The sequence below is a fragment of the Microcebus murinus genome, chromosome 14 (assembly GCF_040939455.1).
Source record: "Microcebus murinus isolate Inina chromosome 14, M.murinus_Inina_mat1.0, whole genome shotgun sequence".
Taxonomy (NCBI): domain Eukaryota; kingdom Metazoa; phylum Chordata; class Mammalia; order Primates; family Cheirogaleidae; genus Microcebus; species Microcebus murinus.
Genome location: NC_134117.1, coordinates 29,840,506 through 29,861,774, shown reverse-complemented (window position 1 = coordinate 29,861,774; position 21,269 = coordinate 29,840,506). Strand labels below are relative to the sequence as shown.

Here is a 21,269-nt window from a genome sequence, read left to right as displayed (position 1 = left end):
ATGTCCCTGAGGAGGGGGCAGCAGACACATACTCTTTAGCCTATGATTCTTCGTTCTTCCTGCTGCCTGGAGTGCAGTCTTGATGGTTGAATGCCACAGGTCCATGCACAAGGACCTCCCCCTAGGATGGAAGAGCAGAACCCAAAAAAAGCCCAAGCGCTTGATGCCCTCATGGAGACACCACCAGCCCTGGGCTGCCCGCCTCCAGACCTCTGTTTTCCATGAGAGAAAAATGAACTCTCATGTTCAAACCCGCTTGTTTGGATTTTCTGTGGCACGCAGCTCAACTCAGTGTGTACAGTTACTCCACTGACCGATTTGGGCCAGCTCGGTTAAGAGTGGAGCTTAGCATTGTTTGATGGTGATGGTGTTTCTCAGGGCCCAGAGTGGGCCTGTCTTCTCAGTGGAGTCTCCCCCAATGGCCCCCACTCTCTTGGGTCGCTTTCTATTTTAGACTCCTGGGCATTTGTTGTCTGGTTGGGAGCTGATTCCGGTATTTGTGATAGTTTCAGGCAGGACCTTGTTTGTTGCCTTTTCAGGCAAGCTATGCCAGAATTCTCTGTTCAGAGGGCAGGGCAGGCAGGGTAACTTGCCAGACCATGTAAGGGTCTGGATGAGAGGTAGGGGTTGGAGCCAGCCTGGGAACATGTTCCACATGACACCGTAATTCTTGTGCTCATAAAACATCCTTAGAGGATAAGCAGCCCGCAAGCGAGTGCTTATTTCGTTAGGAGGGCCCCCACGAGACAAGAAGTCTTTCAACTGCAGACGGTCGGGCACCAGGGACCCCTATGACAGGAGCTAGATGGACAGAGGGAGGTGAGGGGTCAGAGCCGTCAGGTGGTCCCAAGGCAGCAGGACTGGCAGGGAGGATGAAGTTATTGGTATCCAAAGTGAACCAGGATGTCAGCTGGGGCTACAGCCACCTGAGCAGATGCTGTGGGGACGTGACACATGGCAGCTCGCTCACGTTGCACATGTCCGCTCACTTCCAAGCATCGCCAGGCCTACAGTCTGAAAGCTCTTGGGCTTCCTCTCCTGCTGTCCTCTCCCCTCCTCCAGTCTGAGTGCCCCTGCTGGGGTTTCCTGTGCTGCCTCCACCGCACTGCTGTGGCAGTTGTCTCCAGACAACTCCCAGAGGACAGACAGTGTCCACAGTGGGGGCAAGAGAGTCACAAGGGGGAGGGCAAGGGAAGAGGGGCTAATGACATATAAGGAAAAAAACTTCAATCATGCACACAGGCTTTTTCCTAAGAACTTTATTTCTCAAAAAGGGGAGAAGAATCCAAAGTATTAAAATAATCCTCTAGCTTTTGTTTGGGAGGAAAAGGATAGGATGACAAAATAATCCATATAAAAATTTCAAGCATGATTGCTGTGGATGTTCCTCTTGCCCAGTGGGGAACATCAGGAAACTCGTACCTCCCGCCTGCAGCTCAGGTTCCAGCTGCGTCGCAGGGAAGCAGCATCTCCTGGACGGGGAGAAGCCGCAAGCGTCTAGGATGCTTATTTATTTACCCCGCAAATAAATACAAATGGTCCCGGTGGAAATGATTCAGTCTATTGTTGGGACTGTTTCTGATAAGAAAGCTAAAAAGAAGAGCTGCCTCTCTTCTAAAATTCCAGATCTTTCCTTTCTGAAGATGACTATGTGTGAAAGAAACGAAATGAAATGACATGAAATGTGAGAAGACCTATTAAAGATGGCTGGCCCGAGCGCCACCTAAATGCCAAGGGAGCCTTTACCTCACTGAGGCGATAAAAAGCAGCCATAACTTTTCCTGGCCTTATGTGAGGAGAACTGCACCTTTCTACCACTGAAGAGAACTGGACTGGCAAAGTGAAGTCCCTATCGGGAATGATTATTTTCTTACTTAAAAAAGAAAAGGTGAGCTGGGGTACACATATTAGCCAAGACTGACACTGCCAAATGGAGCCCAGAAGCATCTAGGTGCACTTTCCAACAGGCAACCCTTTCCAGAAACTGGGAGACAAGATCTGGCTTCTCCCCTGAGATTCTTCCAAGACAAGTTTAACTATGAAGACCTTCTGGGGCTGTTCTGGGTTTTCCCGGTTCTTTTCAGTTGACGTTTCTCTGAGGGATAGGGAGGTTCTCGTGAAGATATTTTAGGCTTCCATGCTCTGAGAAATCGGAGACCACGTGGTCCTGCCCTCGTAGCAGCCATTTAGTAGTAAGTAGTCCCTCAAGTCCTACTGGCCCCCGGGCGTGGATTCGTGAGGTACTGATTCCCACTTCAGCGCCTGTGAAAAAGCATGGACAGAGATGTGGCTTTTCTCAGGTTCTGCTTTCTGTCCACGCCCCAGCCCCATGCTGCCGCATTCCGCTCACTCGGTGCCCTCTCCCCTGGCGACTCCTGTCCCATGCTCCCCAGGCTGGCCTGAGGCCCACTGTCCCTGCAAGTATATTCTCCGATTACGACAAATGAGGACAAGCCCCCTTCCAATGAAATCCAATTTGTGAGCTTGTCTTCTGTATTTTATCCCCCAATGCATTCTGACAATGCTAGAAGTGTTGTCTCTGATATCAGTTTAGCATCCGAACTACATGCCATATTTTGACATTTGGGCATGTTTTTAGGTGTACAACAATGTTTAGTATGACAGTGTCATCTCCCCAAATACGCCTTAAATCCCACAAAGTAAGGGATATGTTCTCAGTATCACCCAGAAGTCTTGGCACACAGGCATTCATCAGTTACGGAAATACATGAGAGGGTTATTGTTCATTTCCCCTTCCTCTTGCTCCGGAACAGTGAGGAGGAGCTGGCCAGGGAGGACCAGGTGGAGAGAAGAGACCTGGGGATGTGCCAGGGCTAGTGGTTGGCAAGGAAAGTGAGACCACCAGGATTCAGATTCTGATTCAATAGCAGGGACCATATGACTTTGCACACGTTATCTAACTTCATCTCTCAAGCTTCAGGTTTTTCATTTGGAAAACGAGGAAAATAAAAGAATCCATTTTGTAGAACTAAGTGAGACAATGCGTGTGATGCACTTAGCACAGTGACAGGAATGTAGGAAGTTATCAGTAAAGATCTGTCACTGTCATTAATACATTTCACAGGAATTTCACTCAACCAGAGTTTGGGCTTTTGCTCTGAGCTGGTGCTGGAAAGCCAACGGAGTAGCCTCTGTTCTTCCCCCATCCTGGATTTTCACTTAACCCATGGGCACCTAGCCTGTAAATGTATTCTGCCATTTCTTTTTCAAGATCATGGAACACAAAGATCAGTGCAAGTAATGTGATAACTGAGTCAAAACCCCAACATAATAGAAACAGGGAGCTAAAAATAAAGAGTCTAATGACTAAATAACTAAGTAAATTCCCTTTAATAACCTTCAACAATTCAGTGAGAGCTATTTCTCCAGGCAGATCATCTATTCAAAAAGTTCAGGGGCATTAAAATGTTTTAAGTGGTTGAAATAATTCTCAAATATTCAGAAATGTGTCATAAATGTCTTACTGGAGGTTTATATTATGGTACCCCAGAAAACCATAGACTGTTCAAATAACCCCAATGCCACAGAGGGCTAGAGATTTTACAACTAATGGAAGGGGCTAGAGGTGTGTCTTTCTGGTGCCTTTTATTTCAAAATCTGCTTTAGAAGTTAACTTTGAAGCTCAGGGCTTACTTGTTTGTTTTTGATGCTAGTTCTTAGGCCCAGTGCAGGTACTAACACCTTTTTTTGTACTGTCCTTGTGGGGGATTCTTGTTTTTTTGTTTTTTTTTGAGACAGAGTCTCACTTTGTTGCCCAGGCTAGAGTGAGTGCCATGGCGTCAGCCTAGCTCACAGCAACCTCAAACTCCTGGGCTCAAGCAATCCTCCTGCCTCAGCCTCCCGAGTAGCTGGGACTACAGGCATGCACCACCATGCCCGGCTAATTTTATATATATATATTAGTTGGCCAATTAATTTGTTTCTATTTATAGTAGAGACAGGGTCTCGCTCTTGCTCAGGGTGGTTTCGAACTCCTGACCTTGAGCAATCCGCCCGCCTCGGCCTCCCAGAGTGCTAGGATTACAGGCATGAGCCACCGTGCCCGGCCCTTGTGGGGGATTCTTATCTCTGAGTCAACCTAGCTGTGCTGCTCTGAAGAAATAAGTCTGCAATAGCTATGCTCTCCAGGGACTTTGGCATGTAACCTGTCACAGCTTGTGCACGAAGACAGGGTGTGGTCTGCCCATATTGCAGTGGGAACCACCCAGGCTTTGGACTCACACCGGTTATGTCTAAATGCCAACTGTGTGAATCTGGGCAGGTTATTTCAGTTCTCTGAATCTCAGTTTCTCCATCTATGAAAAAGGAAATACAATAACATATCTACTTAACACGCGAAATGCCTAGAACATAGGACCTCCACCAACTCATAAGGGGTAAATATTATTCTCTTTGATGATCCTATCTTGCCACGAGCCTGTCTCTATTATCTTGGTCAAGCATGTGACAGTGCAGGGGAGGTGTCTCCTACACCTCACCATGGCACGGAACCACACAGCGAGACCCAAGGGACTACTCTCTCCCCTGACCAGTCTTTCTTACCCAGTCCGAAGCGGTAGCCATCAGAGAAGCGAGTGCTGGCATTCCAGAACACACAGGCACTGTCTACGTGTTGGAGGAAGAACTCCGCTGTTTTCTCTTCAGGGTAAAGAAAGAGAAACCGAATTAGGATGACCCACGGAGAACATCCCTCTTTCAGCCACTCACTGGTGACAGATATGGGCAGGGTCTGAGCCCCCAGGGAGCCTCCCCACATATTCTCACACATTAAATGTGCAGACTTGTGAAAGATCTGGAGAGGAAGAAGGCAAGCCAGCCTCATCAGTCCCAGTATCGTGGAAAGACTGGGGTGGAATCTGGATCTCCCGCGCAGATGTGTCTTGGTGCTGCGGTGGCCTGACTACACGTCCTGTTTACAGGCTCCAGAACCAGACTGACTGCCGAGGTCTGAACCCCAGCTCCACACTCACTAGCTGTGTGACCCTGGCAGGTGTCCAAACCTTTCTGCACCTGAGTCAAGAAGGACTGACAACATTACCTAGCTCTTGGGGCTGTGAAGAGGATGAAATGAGTTGGTACCTGTGGAGTACTCATCCCAGTACCTAGCACACAGCGAGCACTCAGTAAATGCCAACTGTTGTTATGTGTTAGCTAGTGGTGTTCTGATTCCCTGATAAACTGACTGTAAATTCCTCAAGGGGGCCCTACTGGCTGCCTTCACCATCAGGCCTCCAACGCTCAACACCCGGAGTGTCCCGCAATACCTATTTGTGGAATGAATGAATCAATGTACAGAGTTGGTTCTGCCTTAACCTCCTCAGTCTTGGTTTCCTCAGCTGTACAATGGGTTTATAACTACTGGGTAAGAATTATTGCATGGATTAAATGAAAATGCCTCTGATTCAGGGTAAGCCATCTTTAAAGCAGAGCTAATCATCTCTTCCCTGCCTTCCCCAGCAGGGCTGCTATGACAATATAATCAGGCAAGAGATGTGAAAGCACTCAGCACACCACCACAGGCAACCAATACGAGGCATTAGCATTAGGTCTTGAATTCTTGTTTTCCTGCAGGCCGAGAGGGGCTGAGAGGAGCAGGACCATCTTGGAGATCAAAGCAGAAAAGGCAGACACTACGCTTGAAGCACCTGGACACTGACCATTCTCTGTGACGATGACATCCGTGTGGGAGCTGCCATACTTGTGGATGTGGTCGATGGCCTCCTGGACATTGTCCACCACTTCAATGCACAATTCCAGGTCCCCATACTCAGTTCGGAGCGACTTTACTTCAGAGGGGCTGAAGGTCAAATAGGAGGCAAACTTGGGGCCCGCATGAATTTTCACCTGGAATCAAAATAATCAAGCTCTAGGATCAAACAGCAAGATGAGCCTGTATGACGCACCACGAGCCTGTAAAACCACAGCTCAAAGCAGCTCCTGTGGCCCAGATAACTGAACTAGTCCCTGCTTTCCACCCTCCAGGATGCTCTGCTTTGGGAAATGCTAACTGGCCATCTTCCAGCAATGGGCCTTGGATAAAGCTGGAGCAACAATTCAGGCAGGAAGCCTTTGAACGTTAAGCATGTGCAAGGCATTCAATGGGCTAGCAACCTAAGCCCTTGACTTCTGGCATTTTACTAAAACACTTGACTATAAGCAACCCATTCCCTGCATATGGGATCTAGGCACTCGACTCTCATGGAAAGAGGGAGGTGCCACATATATTTCTATTTCCTGCACCCTGCAGAAGTACCAGGTTTACTTTAGAGGTAAGTGGTACTTGGTCGTGTTTTTTTCAGCACCTCAAACTGTGGTTACTTGTTGGATTTCTGACTGTGTCAGTCTGGTCCCCCTCTAGGTTCAGCTGAGCCGCAGGCTCTGGCACTAACCCTCTTCCTGGTTGGAGGAATGTAAAGATCCTGATGCTGGTGACTGAGGGCCCTGGTCACCAGGGTGGGTCTCACCTAGGCCTTGTTCTCTAAGACCTCCCCAGGACAGGGCTCATGCCTTTGTTCTTGGGACTAACCTTTGCCTTGGCTTAAGTTTCAACAAGTGGTATCTGTCTTGTCCTCACTGCTCCCGAAGCCCTGCCACTCTTTCCTATCTGGGAGCCCGCTTCCTTCAGGACTGAGGCCCAACCATGTTCCTTGGGGACTAGAACCCCATACTGTGCAAGTTACCCTGTGCTAGGTTTATTTTCTGCCACACGAAAGTGTTATATTAAGTATACATATCGACTCATTTAAATGTGAGGAATTTCAAGGCCATCCTCATTCTGATGACTGAGATATCACGATTCGTAAAACTCAGGACTAGGGGGTTTAGTCCTGGTTACAGGAGAGCTTTCCTCCTGTCCAGTCTAGTTCACGGTGGTGCTTGGCCAACATAGGTGCCTGATCAATAGGCCACTAATATAAAGGAAGGTGCCAATGATGAAAGATCATGTGATCTAATTCCCTTTTAATCCATAGGGTGTGTTTTCATTTTCAAAAACAATACCTTCAGATTCTCACTGGGACCATACCACATTTTTAAGCTGATTGGAGCCTTCCTTTCCAGAAAGAGGATAGAAGGGAAGAGATACATGCTCAGGATCAAAGCAACTAAGGCCAACAGGGACCTTTTCTACTGCTGTGCTGGCTTATTCAATTTGGAAAGAGCACCATGACATCAGACATTAAAGCTTAAAATGCATCCATGCAGAAAGTTTAACCAGTTGCCCATTTCTGCCTTGAGAGCATCTATTTCCTTACAGTCATGAATTTAAGATAGAGCATAAACTTGCATTTGAAATTTCCTGGTTTTGGTTAGTTTACCACCTTAATAATACAGTAAGAACATAATCCAGAGGAGACACTAGACACACTGTTGACTCCCAAATATCACCCTATTAAGTATGTTAATATTAGTAACTGAAAAAATTTGAATGGAGGGAACAAATGCATATACATTTTTGGTTTATGAACATTTCTGCACAATCTTTTTAAATCAAATCCCAAAAGCAATGTGTGTTTGGAAACATAAACTTTAAACTTTGCTGGGTCAATAAAAGGTTACCTGGAATACTCCATTCAAGATGGACAGGTAAGTGGAACCTTACCATGTGGTCTGTCTCACCTTTGAACCCTTTTTAGTACATACCACATTCCACTTTGTAATAAAGCTACCTGTATACTGCTTTGGCCCACCTATTAGACTATCAGAGGGCAGGGGTTGGGTTTTACTCACCTCTGTACTTAGCACAGAACTTTGTACATAGGAGATGCTCAAAAATATTGTTTCCTAAATTGCCCAATATGGTATAGCAGCTGCTCCTGTCTAATCCCACAGGCTCCTAAATCTCAAAGTAGAAGACAGAAAGAGACGTGCCGGCCCTGCAGATCTGCCTTACCTGTTCCACTCTCAGCATGTCAATAATCTGGTCAAACAGTGGTGTTCTCAGCAGATCCCGATGGATTAACAAAGTCTCCAAAGCATTACAAGCAGCTGGATATTCACACTTAGAGTCTCTAACTGAAAAAAGAAGAACAAAGCATTGTTTCTATTAACATGATCCAGAGCCACAGAGGATTTAAAACATATTTCACCCTCATGAAATGGAGACCCCATCCAGCTCACCTAGCCTGGTGACCTTATCCACACTGGCCTCCGAATCCACATACATGTGGCAGATCCCTTCACTATGCCCCATCACCGGAATCCCCTTCGCAGCTTTCTGGATGTCTCTCACTAGCTGAGAAGAGCCGCGTGGAATAATCAGATCTATCATTTTATCTAGGCGGCAAAGATCTTCAACTTCTTCCCTGGTATTCACCTGAAGAGGGAGAGAATAAAAAGATAAAGATGACATCTTCTGATCACACAAAATACAGAAATAGCAGCTTCCCTTTTATAGATAAATGCATGCACACCCTAAGAACTACATCAGGTACTTATTCTAAAAACAAGAGTGAGTTCCTGATCACAAGAATCAAAAAGTCATCCAGCAAATGCTCATGAAACCCTGCACATTCAGTGCTGTGCATTACAAAACATGCAGGACACGCTACCTGCCCTCAAAGAGCTCAGAGTCTAGCAGGGAGGGCAGCACTAGGACACAGCTAGCCATAACACAGGGCATATAAACTAGCAAATGCCAGAGAGCTACAAAGAGCTATCTATAGAAGTAAAGAATGCAGTACACATCATGCCAGGAGATGAGGGTGACAATGTGGAGTGGCCGCTCTGCTGGTTCTCTAATCATAGCCTCGAGGAAATGCTAGGTGGTCATGGTAGGGAGTCACAGTTCTCCATGACTTTGGCTGACAACCTCTACTCTGGGATGTGGACTGGACTGATTAAGGTGCTTGGGTTAGGACACTAAGATTATAGGTATTTTGTTTCCTCTACTTGATTTTTAATTTTCCTCCATAGGGTCATATTACTTTTACAACAAATATAAATATACATGTACTAGAGTTCATAGCAATTTATTCCTCATAGCCCAAAACTGGAAACCACTTAAATATTCGTCAACAGAAGAAAGGATAAACTATAGTATATGCATGTAAATGGAATACTACACAGCAATAAAAAAGAGAAAACTATTGCTTGATGCAACAATGTGAATGAATGTCATGGTCATAATGAAGAATGAATGGCATATGACATAAAAGTACATTTTGTATGATTCCACTTATATGGTGTTCAAGAATAGGCAAAAATAATTAAATGTGACAGAAGTAAAAAAAAGTGGTTACCTTGTGGTGGGGTGTGGCATACTGACTGGGAAGGGCACAAGGAAGCCTACTAGGATGCTGGGAATGTTCTATGCCTTGATATGGCTGGTGGTTACAGAGGTGTGTGTGTGTGTGTGTATGGATGGATGGATGAAGTCAGAATTATTCACATAGGATTTGTGAACTTTACTGTATGTATGTTATATATCAACAGGAAGGGAGGGAGGGAACCTGTCCAAGCTAGGAAGCAGTAGACTAGGATATGAATCCCTAAAATCTCTGCTCTTTCCACCCACTATATTGCCATAAGAAAAAACCCAGATTCTGGTCACTGAGCACATAATGCTGGAGGTTTGTAGACATTCCCCAGAAGCTGACAGACTCTTAGAATGTTGGAGTGAGTGAACCTCAAAGGAACAAAAAAGATCTGGAGTCAGGCTAGGTCCAAATCTAAATTCTACCCCAGACTGTGTTACTCTGGGTGAATTATTTTGCCTCTGGGTCTAGAAAATGGTCCTAATAATTTTTTTTTCCAATCTAGAAAGTAGGCCTAAAAACTAATGGTATTTTCTTCATGGGTTGCAGTGAGGATTAAATGAGATAATGGATAAAAAGTGCGTTGTACACAGTAGGTGCTCAGTAAGTTGTAATTATCACTATCAAACTTCATTGGACAGTTGAGGAGAGTGAGACAATGGTCAGTTAAAATAATGACCATAATAGTAACAGTGACAACAGCATGATCTCATACTTACAAATTGCATGACAGTTTATGACAAATTTTCAAAAAGCTTCTCATCTGACTTACCCCAGATCATTCTGCAATGGGAAGAAATCAGGCCTCACACTCTAGGTCTGGTACTCTTGCTGCCCTGTGACCCAAAAAATGAAGGTCTAACTGACATTCTTGTAAATCTGTACTGCCAGGACACAGCGGTATGGCAGTGGCCTTCCTAAGCCACTGAAGGCCATCTGGCTCTGCCGAATGGCCTAATGTTGGCAGGCTCACAGACCTGCTGCCACTCCAGTCAAGCCTGCCTGTGGAAGTGTCTTGGCCCCATGTGGCCTAAGCCTTGCTTCAAATTCCCAAACACCTGAGCTGGCCCCTCTGGGCCTGACTTGGCTCATTCCCAGGGACCTACCAGCTGAACAGCCTCCTTGACGCCATGGATTGAGAGGGCCTCCTGGGTCAGGAGGTGAAGAATCCGGTTGCTGTGTGTGGCTTCCTTCCCTCCTTTGAGTAACAAGCCATTACCACTTGCAATAGCCAAGGCTGCCACCTGCAGACCAAAGGGAGCGCAGCGGATCAAAGGGGAAAAACAGTAACAGAGACAGCGACGTTAGCATTCACTGAGCACTCTTTCTGTGCTAAGCACAGTGTTCACCATGTTATAAGGCCTTTTGTTGTCTCATCTTCAAAACATTCCAGTGAATTAAGTGCCTGTTTTATCCCCCACTTTACAAATAAGGACACTGAAGCCCAGCAAAGTTGGGGATTCCTCAAGTTCGTATAGCTTACAAATGGCAGAGCTGGGAGCCATACTTAGGTGGTGTGATTCCAGAGCAAACCACCTGGGTCTTAGGATATAAACAATATGGTTTCCTTAGCACCATTAGCAAAGTAACCTGAGTTAAGTGGCCAGGGCTACACAGCCCCACGTGGGCCACTGCAGAGAACAGGGCACTCAGCTGTCTCTGTAGGGAAGTGCTTGCCACCTGACTCAGGCTGAGGCTGGGCGGTACCTCTGGCCACATCCTACTCTGGCCCTGGAATGTCTAAGAGCTCTAAATGCCTGGTGCTAAGGACCTGGAGAAGACCAGAGCTCCCACCAGGCCCTGGACAGCTAGGGCAGAGACTGCTAGGGATGGAGTCTCTTTCCCATACACGTGTGGGGAGGAAAAGGTAGGCCACCCGGGAGGAGGGTTAGTTACCCTGTTACAGCAAGAGTGAGTGACACTGACCTGATCATTCTAAGCCTAAAGCTTAATTTTCTGACTGCTCTTGTGATGAATGAAAATGTTTCTGCTTTTGTAACACAGGCAAAGAAACTTTACTAAAAAAACTTGCCTGATTATGTTAATCTCCCAACTAGGGGTTCTTAATCCTTTTTTGTTTGTTTTTGTTGTTCATGGACTTCTTGAAAAAGTTATGTAAACTTTCTCCAGAAAAGCGCACAAATACACAGAATTCTGCAAACAATTTTTAGCATTCATGGATGCTGTGAAGCCATCCAGGGTTAAAAGTCCAGGTGACGAGCCTCAGCTGTAGTTGGCTAAAGATGAAACCTTACTCCTTATGAGGTTTCCACTGGTATGGATGAGAGGTAGCAAGGAACTTCCTGGACAGAGAGACTTAGGACCCACTCGTACTAGTAGAGGTGAGTTTTGCAGCCATCACTGGGGCATTTCTGCAAGACAGGTAAGTTGCCAGAGGGGTGGTGTGCCAGCATCATCCAGGGACTAAGGACAGGCTCCGGCGGTATAGGAGTCCCTTGGTGAATGGGCCAGTTTTAAGTCATGTCAGGGAGTACCCTCCACAAAGCATTCCAGACCTCCATGGTCACCTACAGTAAAGAGGTGCTACATTTTTGTTTTAAAACAGAAATTCCCTCACGCCTGTAATCCTAGCTCTTGGGAGGCCGAGGCGGGCGGATTGCTCAAGGTCAGGAGTTCAAAACCAGCCTGAGCAAGAGCGAGACCCCGTCTCTACTATAAGTAGAAAGAAATTAATTGGCCAACTGATATATATATAAAAAAATTAGCCGGGCATGGTGGCGCATGCCTGTAGTCCCAGCTACTCGGGAGGCTGAGGCAGAAGGATCACTCAAGCCCAGGAGTTTGAGGTTGCTGTGAGCTAGGCTGACGCCACGGCACTCACTCTAGCCTGGACAACAAAGTGAGACTCTGTCTCAAAAAAAAAAAAAAAAAAACAGAAATTCCCTTAGAAACTTTTAGGGCCAGCATGAAGAAAGAGTTGGTATCACCATATAGGACAGTCTAGTGGGGAAATGGTCCCAGAATTCTGGGAGAGAGTTTATGACAACTAAGTGAGGCCACCCTCGAACACCACCTTGTGACTTCTCAGCATGGCTGCTTGGCAAGACCTTTAACATAAGGTTTCTCAACAGCAGCCTGTGATATGGCAACTTCCTTAGAGAGGGTTACCATTCTAGTTTCCATTAACTACTGAAAGCCCTTTTTACATGGGCAAAGCCACTTATTAGATAAACGATCTGCAGTAGGCTAGCAGGGACTGTGGCAGGAGAACAAAGTGAACCATGAGCTTAGATATCTGGAAATTTGCTGCCACATTGTGGAATGATAGTCAGCCTAGTTGCTGACTAGTTGCATAGTTGCTGGGCTCCAGTCCCAGCAACACCTTACAAGTATGAGAAAAGTATCAACTTCTGTAAGGTTCAGCTTCTTTGACTGTAAAATGGACATATGAATACATACTTTAGGTTTATCGGAAGAATCAAGAACATGAATTACCTTAAGCACAACCTGAGAATAATGTCTCAAAAAAATCTTTTTTTGGGGGGGAAATAAAAAGATAAGACACATGCAGACACAAAATTATCTTTGGGAAACATCTCTAATCCTGAAAATATACTTTTCCTCCAATCCCTGACACCATCCCACCTGCCCCCACCCCACATGGCAGGGCATTTAGTCACACACCTGGGGCAGACAGTCAGGGCGAGATTCAAAGATCACCAGCAGAACTCCAATTGGGACAGTCACTTGTTCTAGTTCCAGGTTTTTGGCAATTCGAGTGCGGCGCAAAACACGCCCCACGCTGTCCTGTGAGGAGGAGGCGATCTGCCGCAGACCGATGGCCAGGCTGTTCAATTTAGATGTGGAGAGGCTCAAACGTTTCAGCAGAGGAGCTGCAAGTCTCCCTGAAAAGGTGTTAAGAATACATGATAAAGTAGACAACCTGGGCAGGCTACAACCACCAACTGATATTTCTTGATGTTTTACTGAACATGTGGCCCTGAATTAGGAACAGACTCAGGAAGACAATGACATGCCATTTATATAGCCTTTCCTAGGGGCAGTTTGGCAGTATATATCATCACGTAAAGGTGTGCACATCCATACCCTTTGTGCCAGCAATTTCAGTTTCAGAAATTTATCATTCCCATGAGCAACCTGCATGTAATGAGGATACTTACTACAGCATTTTTATAACAGTGAGAAACTGGTTCTACCTAAAAATTCAGATAACAGGTTACAATGCAGTTATTTATTTATTTATTTTTTGAGACAGAGTCTCACTTTGTGCCTAGGCTAGAGTGAGTGCCGTGGCATCAGCCTAGCTCACAGCAACCTCAAATTCCTGGGCTCAAGCGATCCTTCCGCCTCAGCCTCCCGAGTAGCTGGGACTACAGGCATGCGCCACCATGCCTGGCTAATTTTTTCTATATATATTAGTTGGCCAATTAATTTCTTTCTTTTTATAGTAGAGACGGGGTCTCGCTCAGGCTGGTTTCGAACTCCTGACCTTGAGCAATCCGCCCGCCTCGGCCTCCCAGAGTGCTAGGATTACAGGCGTGAGCCACCGCACCCGGCCTTACAATGCAGTTATTATAAATAATATATCTATGTTTACTGACATAGAAATCTGTCTAGGAAATAGTTTGTGAAAAAGGCAAACTATGAAACGGCATGTATGATATAATCTTATTTATTAAACATTGCATATATAGGTGTGCACAGGGAGATGTCTGGAAGGCATCCAGAACAGTGATGATTTCTATTTTATCTGATTTTAATTTTTTATAATGAGTGAATTATTTTTATAATTAGAAGCAACAAAGATGTTTTCTTTCAAAATAAAAAGTTAAATAGAATTATGGTAAGTTCAGGCCAGGTGTAATGGCTTATGCCTGTAATCTTAGCACTTTTGGAAGCCAAGGTGGGAGGATTGCTTGGGGCCAGGAGTTTGAGACCAGCCTGATCAAGAATGAGACTTCATCTCTACAAAAAATATAAAAATTAGCCAGGCATGGTAGCACACACCTGTAGTCCCAGCTATTTGGGAAGCTAAAACAGGAGGATCACTTGAGCTCAGGAAGTTGCTCTGAAGTTGCAGTAAACTATGATAACACCACTGAAGTCTAGCCCAGAAGACAGAGCAAGACTCTGTCTTGAAATTAAAAACAAAAACAAAAAAGCTGAAAAAGAATTCTGGTAAGTTCATATACAGAATTTTCTTTAAATTTAAATAAAATAGTATGCATGGTGCGATTTTTCTCTCTCTACGCGCACGTACATTTATACATATACATGTATATATACTCAGGAAAACCATTTGGAATCATACATCACAAATCATTACTGTGACCAATATTGAGATGAAATTATGAAAAATTTCCCTTCCTTTTTTATAGTTGTACCTTCCAAGATAAAATAATGAAAAGATTTCTACTCCAGAGGAAAGGGAAACAACCTTATACTAAGAAAAAAATTAAATCAACATTCTGCCAACCAATTATATATATACATTAATTTTCTTTACTTTCCCCCATGTGCTAAAAACTAAGTTTTAATTATAATGCATGTTAAATGTTACATCTTAGCTTTTCACCTCAAGTATGCAAGTATGTTTTCCATCCTGAAAAAATTATTATCTTAATTACTACTAAATATTCCATTGAGTTGGTACATAGATTAATGTACTTAACCACACCTATGTTATTAGACACTCAGGTTGTTTCCAGTTTTCTGCATAATAAGTAATCCTCCTCTAAGAATATTTAGATACAGAGCTGTTTTTTCCTTTTGAAATATTTTCTTAGGATAAATTCCCTGAATTGGGATTACTGAGTCAAAGTAACCTGACCATGTTAATGCATACCCAGGACTTTGTTCTTAACCCATTGTTTTTCCTCATGTATTTCCAGAGAGATAAGACTGGGATCAAAAGTCAGTGTTCAGCCAACAACAAGCTATGTGACCTTAAGCAACAGTTTCAATCTCTGTAGGTCTTAATTCTTTTGCTTTAAAAGAACTGGATATGATCAAAGTTTCTCCCATTTCTGAAAATCCATCTTACGACTTCCAATACTACAAAATTTCAAAAGACTAGACGTAAATTGCTAGAGGAAGCTCTAAAACAACAATTCAAAAATGTTCTCAGGAATCAAAATAGTGTTGATGAGTCTTGCAAGGTTTCTTTGAAGGGAACACTGGAATCTGGATATCTTAAATTAATGTAAATTTATTCAAGAGAAAAGGAAATTCAAAACCCCATAAAATCAACCTCCATTATTTTAAGGTGGAAAAGAATTCAGAAAAAGGAGAGAAAGAGTAAGGGACTAATTAACTGTCTACCTGTTTAGTTGTCTGCAATGTGAGTTCACCATCTTATTTCCTCTACCACTGGCACTCTACTATCAAAGCATGTCTGGATGGTCCCTGGTGCCAACTCTGGGAAGACTTCAGGCTGGTTAATTCACTAAGAGACAAGCTATCTTTCATCATAAGCTGCACAAACTATGTCTACAACTTTATATGTACAGTCCATCTGTGTTTGAATCCTGGGTCCATCACTGGCCATGTGGCTCTGGGCAAATGACAACTTCTCTGAGCTTCAGTTTCCTCCTCTGGAAAAGGGGGATAATAAACAGTAGCTATCTCAGAGGTACTATGTTGTAAAGACTAAATGAGATTCTGTCTGTACAGCCCTCAATGCAGTGCCTGGCAATACAGAAAGGCATCAATAAATGTTAGGGTGCTATTAGCTGAATATTTAAAGCAGGTGGGATTCTCAATCTTTTTCTTTTATTGTCCTGAAATTGCCATAGCAGCCATAGCTCATGACCTGTGGGGAACAGAAAAAGCTCCTCTGCATGTTGAACTAAAACATCTGGGGAAGGGGGTTGGGTAGTATGTATAGTTTGAGAAAGCCTAACAAAATACTAGCCATCTACCCTTGATAAAAATGATGCCTAATGTACAATTTCTTTGTAACAATCTTGTCTTTAGGCAGACACAAGAATTATTAGTAAAACAAAGAACAACAACAACAACAACAACCCCAAACCCCCTGCACAGCATTGACTCTAAGTTGCTTGGTCTTTACCCTCTGCCTCCTCCATGTCTTTTTTGTTGGCTAACAGGATCTCATCACGCTGGTCCGTCAACAGATCAGCCAGATGATGGATAATTTCTGCTCTCTAGAAGAAAGGCACACCATTAAGAGAACAGGTATGTTAGTCCAGTGCACACTAGTTTTTAAACCTACTTGTAAGAGTGTCAGGCCTTGCTCCAAAGTCCGAAGTCATCATTGACTGAAATCTCACTTCCCCTTGTTCATTTCCAGCCCCTGCTCTCCTTATCTCTTCCTTCTTCTCTCACTGCCAACCTCCTCTTATTTTTTCTTTCTTTCCCTCTTTTACCACTCTTGATTATTATAATTAGCAAACCAAGGCCCAAGGGTGGGGTATGGGGCAGATGAATTATACAATTTTCCCAGGAGCCAGCGCTTTAAATCAGCATGACACACATATCTTTACATATGAATACCACTAGCTAGATAACTTCCCAGGTAAGTTTTTACATCTGGCTTCTGCCAATTATTTATTTAATGAATTCAGTCAGAGGGGAAAAATTCAGTTCCAGATACTTGAAGAGACCCTGAATCTTACTCACCTAGATTAGGAAATGTGGCAAATTGGTGCAGTGATAACTGAAGGAGTACAACAGGAAAGTGGTTTGAAAGAGAAGCTAGGCTCCTCCTTTGCTTTCCTTTCTCTGCTTGTAGTTATTTTAAATTCTCTTCTCTTTTCTCAGGCCAAAGTACTCCTCAGGAGAAACCTATACACATTACTCCCAAATTCACCCTTGACAACACAACCCTTGGGGTGCCAGCTCCCAGATTTCACCTGACCTCCTCACCACTGCCAGCCTCATCGTGTCTGCTACTTAGACTAATCCATGATGGACAGGGCAAGGCTGCCAACTACAGAGCAGGCTCTTGAGCCTCCACCTTATAGGGAAGTCAGGTGATTTGGAGAAATTTGGGATAAATAATTTTCCTACATTTCCATGTCTAGTGTGTGGCCAGATTAGGTAGCTTTCCTGATCTCATCATTTTCATGACGTTTTTAATCACAACATCATAGTGAAAAAATACCGTAGGCCTCAGCCTACAAAAGAAAAGGGGAAAATATAACTAAGAAAAAGAAAAAAGTCAGAGCAAATCTGAACCAGACTTGTAACTCAGGTAACCCTATGACATACTGAGAAAAAGGGGAAGTCAGTGGGCTTGACTACTGTACTCAACTGTGCAGCAACTTGCTCTGAAAACTACAACAAAAGTATCAGCTAAGGTTATTACCTGCTCAGGTTCCAAAGTGGCCAACATCCTTCCTCCAGATCGAGCCATTTCTCCCTGCTGCTCAACGGTAGGCCCTGCAAGAAAACGTGCAAACACCAGGTCATGGTCAGCTTGTTTCTCTCTGACTTCCCGTCACGTGCACAGAAGGAACACTTGGGATATTGGTGTACTTGTTTCACATATGAGATCATTCTGACCAATAAAATGGCAAAAGAATGTGCCAGATTAACTCAGCCATAAACACAAGAACTTGCCTGTATTTCTGGGGTAGGCAATATACTTTATGTCTTTAAGATTTCCTTTTCATTCCACTTTGGATGATATTTTCTAATGTGTTTGCCTTTCTGAATGCAGATTATAAGTCAATTCTATCCTTTTGAACACCTAAGAACACATACTGTATTTTATGTATCTTTGAATCTCTAGGCATCCAGCACGGGCCTAGCAAATGTTTCTTGAGAAAACAGATGCTAATATTCTTTAACTCAGTGATTTTGCAAAGAATAGGAGGCCTAGCTAGGTAGGTAAGATAGAATTTTACAAAAGCAAAGCAAATTCCAATTTTGCAAGTAGTGTTCTAAATAATACCATATTTCATGTTAGCACATCAATGTTAAAATCCCATGGCTGGACGCGGTGGCTCACGCCTATAATCTTAGCACTCTGGGAGGCTGAGGCGGGTGGATAGCTTGAGCTCAGGAGTTTGAGACCAGCCTGAGCAAGAGCGAGACTCCGTCTCTACTAAAAATAGAAAGAAATTAATTGGCCAACTAAAAAAAAAAAAAAAAAAAATATATATATATATATATATATATATATAGAGAGAGAGAGAGAGAGAGAGAGAGAGAGAGAGAGAGAGAGAAAATTAGCTGGGCATGGTGGCACAGGCCTGTAGTCCTAGCTACTCGGGAGGCTAAGGCAGGAGGATCACTTGAACCCGGGAGTTTGAGGTTGCTGTGAGCTAGGCTGACACCACGGCACTCTAGCCTGGGCAAGAGAGTGAGACTCTGTCTCAAAAAAAAGCTGAGAGTGAGAATTCAGTCTTAAGTTCCATCCAAGCCAGGGTATCACTAGCTACCCTCCGCAGGCCTTGGGACTTTATGAAGAACTACTTACCTGCAGGCTTTACTTCCGAAAAGAAGGTGCCAACTTTCTTTCCCTCAACGATGTCTGTAATGACGTGCCCAGAAACCTTTGGGTGGGTTCCATTGGCAATAACAACAGAAGTACCACCTTGCAAAGCCCAGAGGGCTGCTTTCACCTAACGGGACAGGTTAGATCCAAAGATTAGATTCAGATCAAAGATGAGATTCAGACCTAGTCACCCACATTTTAAACTTGCAAAAAGATAAAATAAATTTTGTATTGAGCAAATTAAATATATCCAGGAATGTTTTTAACAACTCAGAAACTCTGAAAACACACACAGCCCACGCACTCTTCCCACCCCAACCTTGGGTATGTTTTCTAAAGATGAATCAACCTTTCCCTTGTATACAATGTATTCTCTCTTAAAACTCTCTAGAATGGGACTCACAACTTCTACATTTGACGTATGGTGCCTTGATGGCAGTGAACCGCTCAATGAACAGCTGGGGTTTGACCAGAGTCTGATCCTGAGTACTTTCAGCTTCTGAAAATTGGGCTCTTGTCTACTTCTCTGCCATTGCTATGTATGATACTCTACTTCGAGGGTATGACTTCTTAGAGCAATTAATGGGACAGAAAGAATTTTTGAAAGATTTAATCCATCAAGAAATATTTAAGCTGATAATATTAGTGAATTTGTGAATTATGAAAAGTATACAGGCCCTGCCCTCAAGGAGTTTAAATATGAACACAATGTTTATATAATATTAATAAAAAACACAAATATAGACATGACTAAATATAGGTACACTATACCGATTAAACCTGTATTTAGATATGTGCATATTTAATATTGTGCCTAGCATCTGAACCATTAGCCCCCAAACAATTACAAAAGTAAAAAGGATTAAAATGCTGTTTTGGCTTTATAGCTATTATAGGCAGTTAAGGCACCAGTTCTTACCTTAGCTTCCATGCCACCCATTCCTACTCTAGACTTGGTTCCAAATGTCACAGATTGCTGATCTCCAGGATAAAATATATCAATGAGCTTTGCATCATCTGACCCTGGGGGGCTGTCAAAGAGGCCTGAAGAGTAGACAAGAGTCAGTAAACTGCTGTGATACAAGTGATTGTCCCCAAAACAGGCCTCCCTGGGTACTTGCCAACCACTCTGTATGTTACTCATCCAGATGAATCCCATGGTACCACCACCTGCTCTACCAGAAAAGACAACAAAAGATCTGTGGGGAGTTGACCCACACCAAAAAACACCTCCAGAAGGACTCACCTTACACATTTTTATAACCTAGCTTAATAAATAAATGTTTCCCAACATCAGAGCATGACTGTATTCTCGGCACAACGTTTATTAGCCCTGTCCACAGTCCACTGGCAAACTGCCCTCACCTCTACCATTGCTACTTATGATGCTGTGCCTTAAGAATATAACTGAAAAAGAAGAGCGGCTACTGCAGAAATAGTGCAGCAGCCACATACTATTTAATGTGACTATTCCAAGCAGGATGAAATGTGAAAAAGGTACTCATTAACTCTCACAGTACCCTTTGAAACAGCACTGATTTATACTCCCTGTTTTATGACTAAGTCATTGTGGAGGTTAGGCTGAGTCAGCAGGAGAGCTTACCACTCTTGGCATTCAGTCTGGATTTATTACCATAAAACATATGTCCCTTTTATACCTGAGCAGAGTCACATAAATGAGTTGCATGAAACGTTATATGCATATCATTCAAGATTAAAAATCCTCACAATTTCTCCTTGAAGAAGAATGAGTAGGAGCCTTGGAAGAGAAGAGAGTGCTGCCAGGGGGGTCTGAGAAAATAGTCAAATCAAGACCTAAAAGACACAGATAGAGAGGCTCTGACTATGGCTAGGGACTGGCTGAGTACATCGGGCAGTGATATTTTGGTGTTAAGTTATTGCTCTTCCTGTGCTGTAATATACCTCTGTCCTATATTATTCCAAACCTTTAATACAATCTTGTTATATATACATAATCTCTGGAGGAGTAAGTGAATCGGGGGGAGTGAGGAAATCAGCATTCAGTATAGAGCAAAGCAGTGCAAACCACAAGCAGCACAAACCATTATGGGAAAAGCAAAAATAACCTCTCATAACCTGTCTACCTCAATCTACTATTCCACAGCTCTCCAGGTGAGATCACAGGCTTGGATGTAGAGGCTGTTTCAGTTTCATATACTAGTATAGGAAAGACTGGGCAATTCTAAGACAAACCTTCTCCAGAGACACTGAGGGGTTCCTAGAATTCCGATATTTTACCACGAGCATATTTAAAATTCTCATACTGTTCTAAAAATCAAGACTCAGTAGATAACTAATTAAACTAATTACAGTAAGGGTGCAAGCCTGCCAATGACCAATTTTAGTGTTTGAAAGTGCTTACTAGAGTCTAGTTCAAATGGCTTTTATATATTGATTTTGCAAACTTGCATCCTTTACTTTGTCCAGAAATATAGAAGAGAGGGAAGACTGTAGATTTTTCAATTGAACTTGAAACCTGCCTCTGCCAACCCCTTGCTATGTGACTTCAGAGACAGCACTTAATTGAT

The 21,269-nt window shown here is 43.6% G+C and overlaps 1 protein-coding gene across 2 annotated transcripts in view; it reads right to left on the bottom strand.

The window, feature by feature from the left end:
- Positions 1-1,243: 1,243 nt before the first annotated feature.
- Positions 1,244-21,269, bottom strand: part of ALDH18A1 (aldehyde dehydrogenase 18 family member A1) — a 42,733-nt gene continuing 22,707 nt past the window's right edge. For both annotated transcript variants that reach the window (XM_012766942.3, XM_012766919.2), the window contains exons 8-18: positions 19,640-19,764; positions 18,703-18,847; positions 17,587-17,660; positions 16,330-16,423; positions 12,921-13,141; positions 10,382-10,519; positions 8,140-8,335; positions 7,913-8,034; positions 5,679-5,865; positions 4,564-4,659; positions 1,244-2,262 (exon numbers count right to left, since the gene is read on the bottom strand). In XM_012766942.3, the coding sequence (XP_012622396.1) occupies positions 2,081-2,262; positions 4,564-4,659; positions 5,679-5,865; positions 7,913-8,034; positions 8,140-8,335; positions 10,382-10,519; positions 12,921-13,141; positions 16,330-16,423; positions 17,587-17,660; positions 18,703-18,847; positions 19,640-19,764 (1,580 nt within the window). In that variant the 3' untranslated portion in view covers positions 1,244-2,080. The remainder of the gene's footprint in view (positions 2,263-4,563; positions 4,660-5,678; positions 5,866-7,912; positions 8,035-8,139; positions 8,336-10,381; positions 10,520-12,920; positions 13,142-16,329; positions 16,424-17,586; positions 17,661-18,702; positions 18,848-19,639; positions 19,765-21,269) is intronic.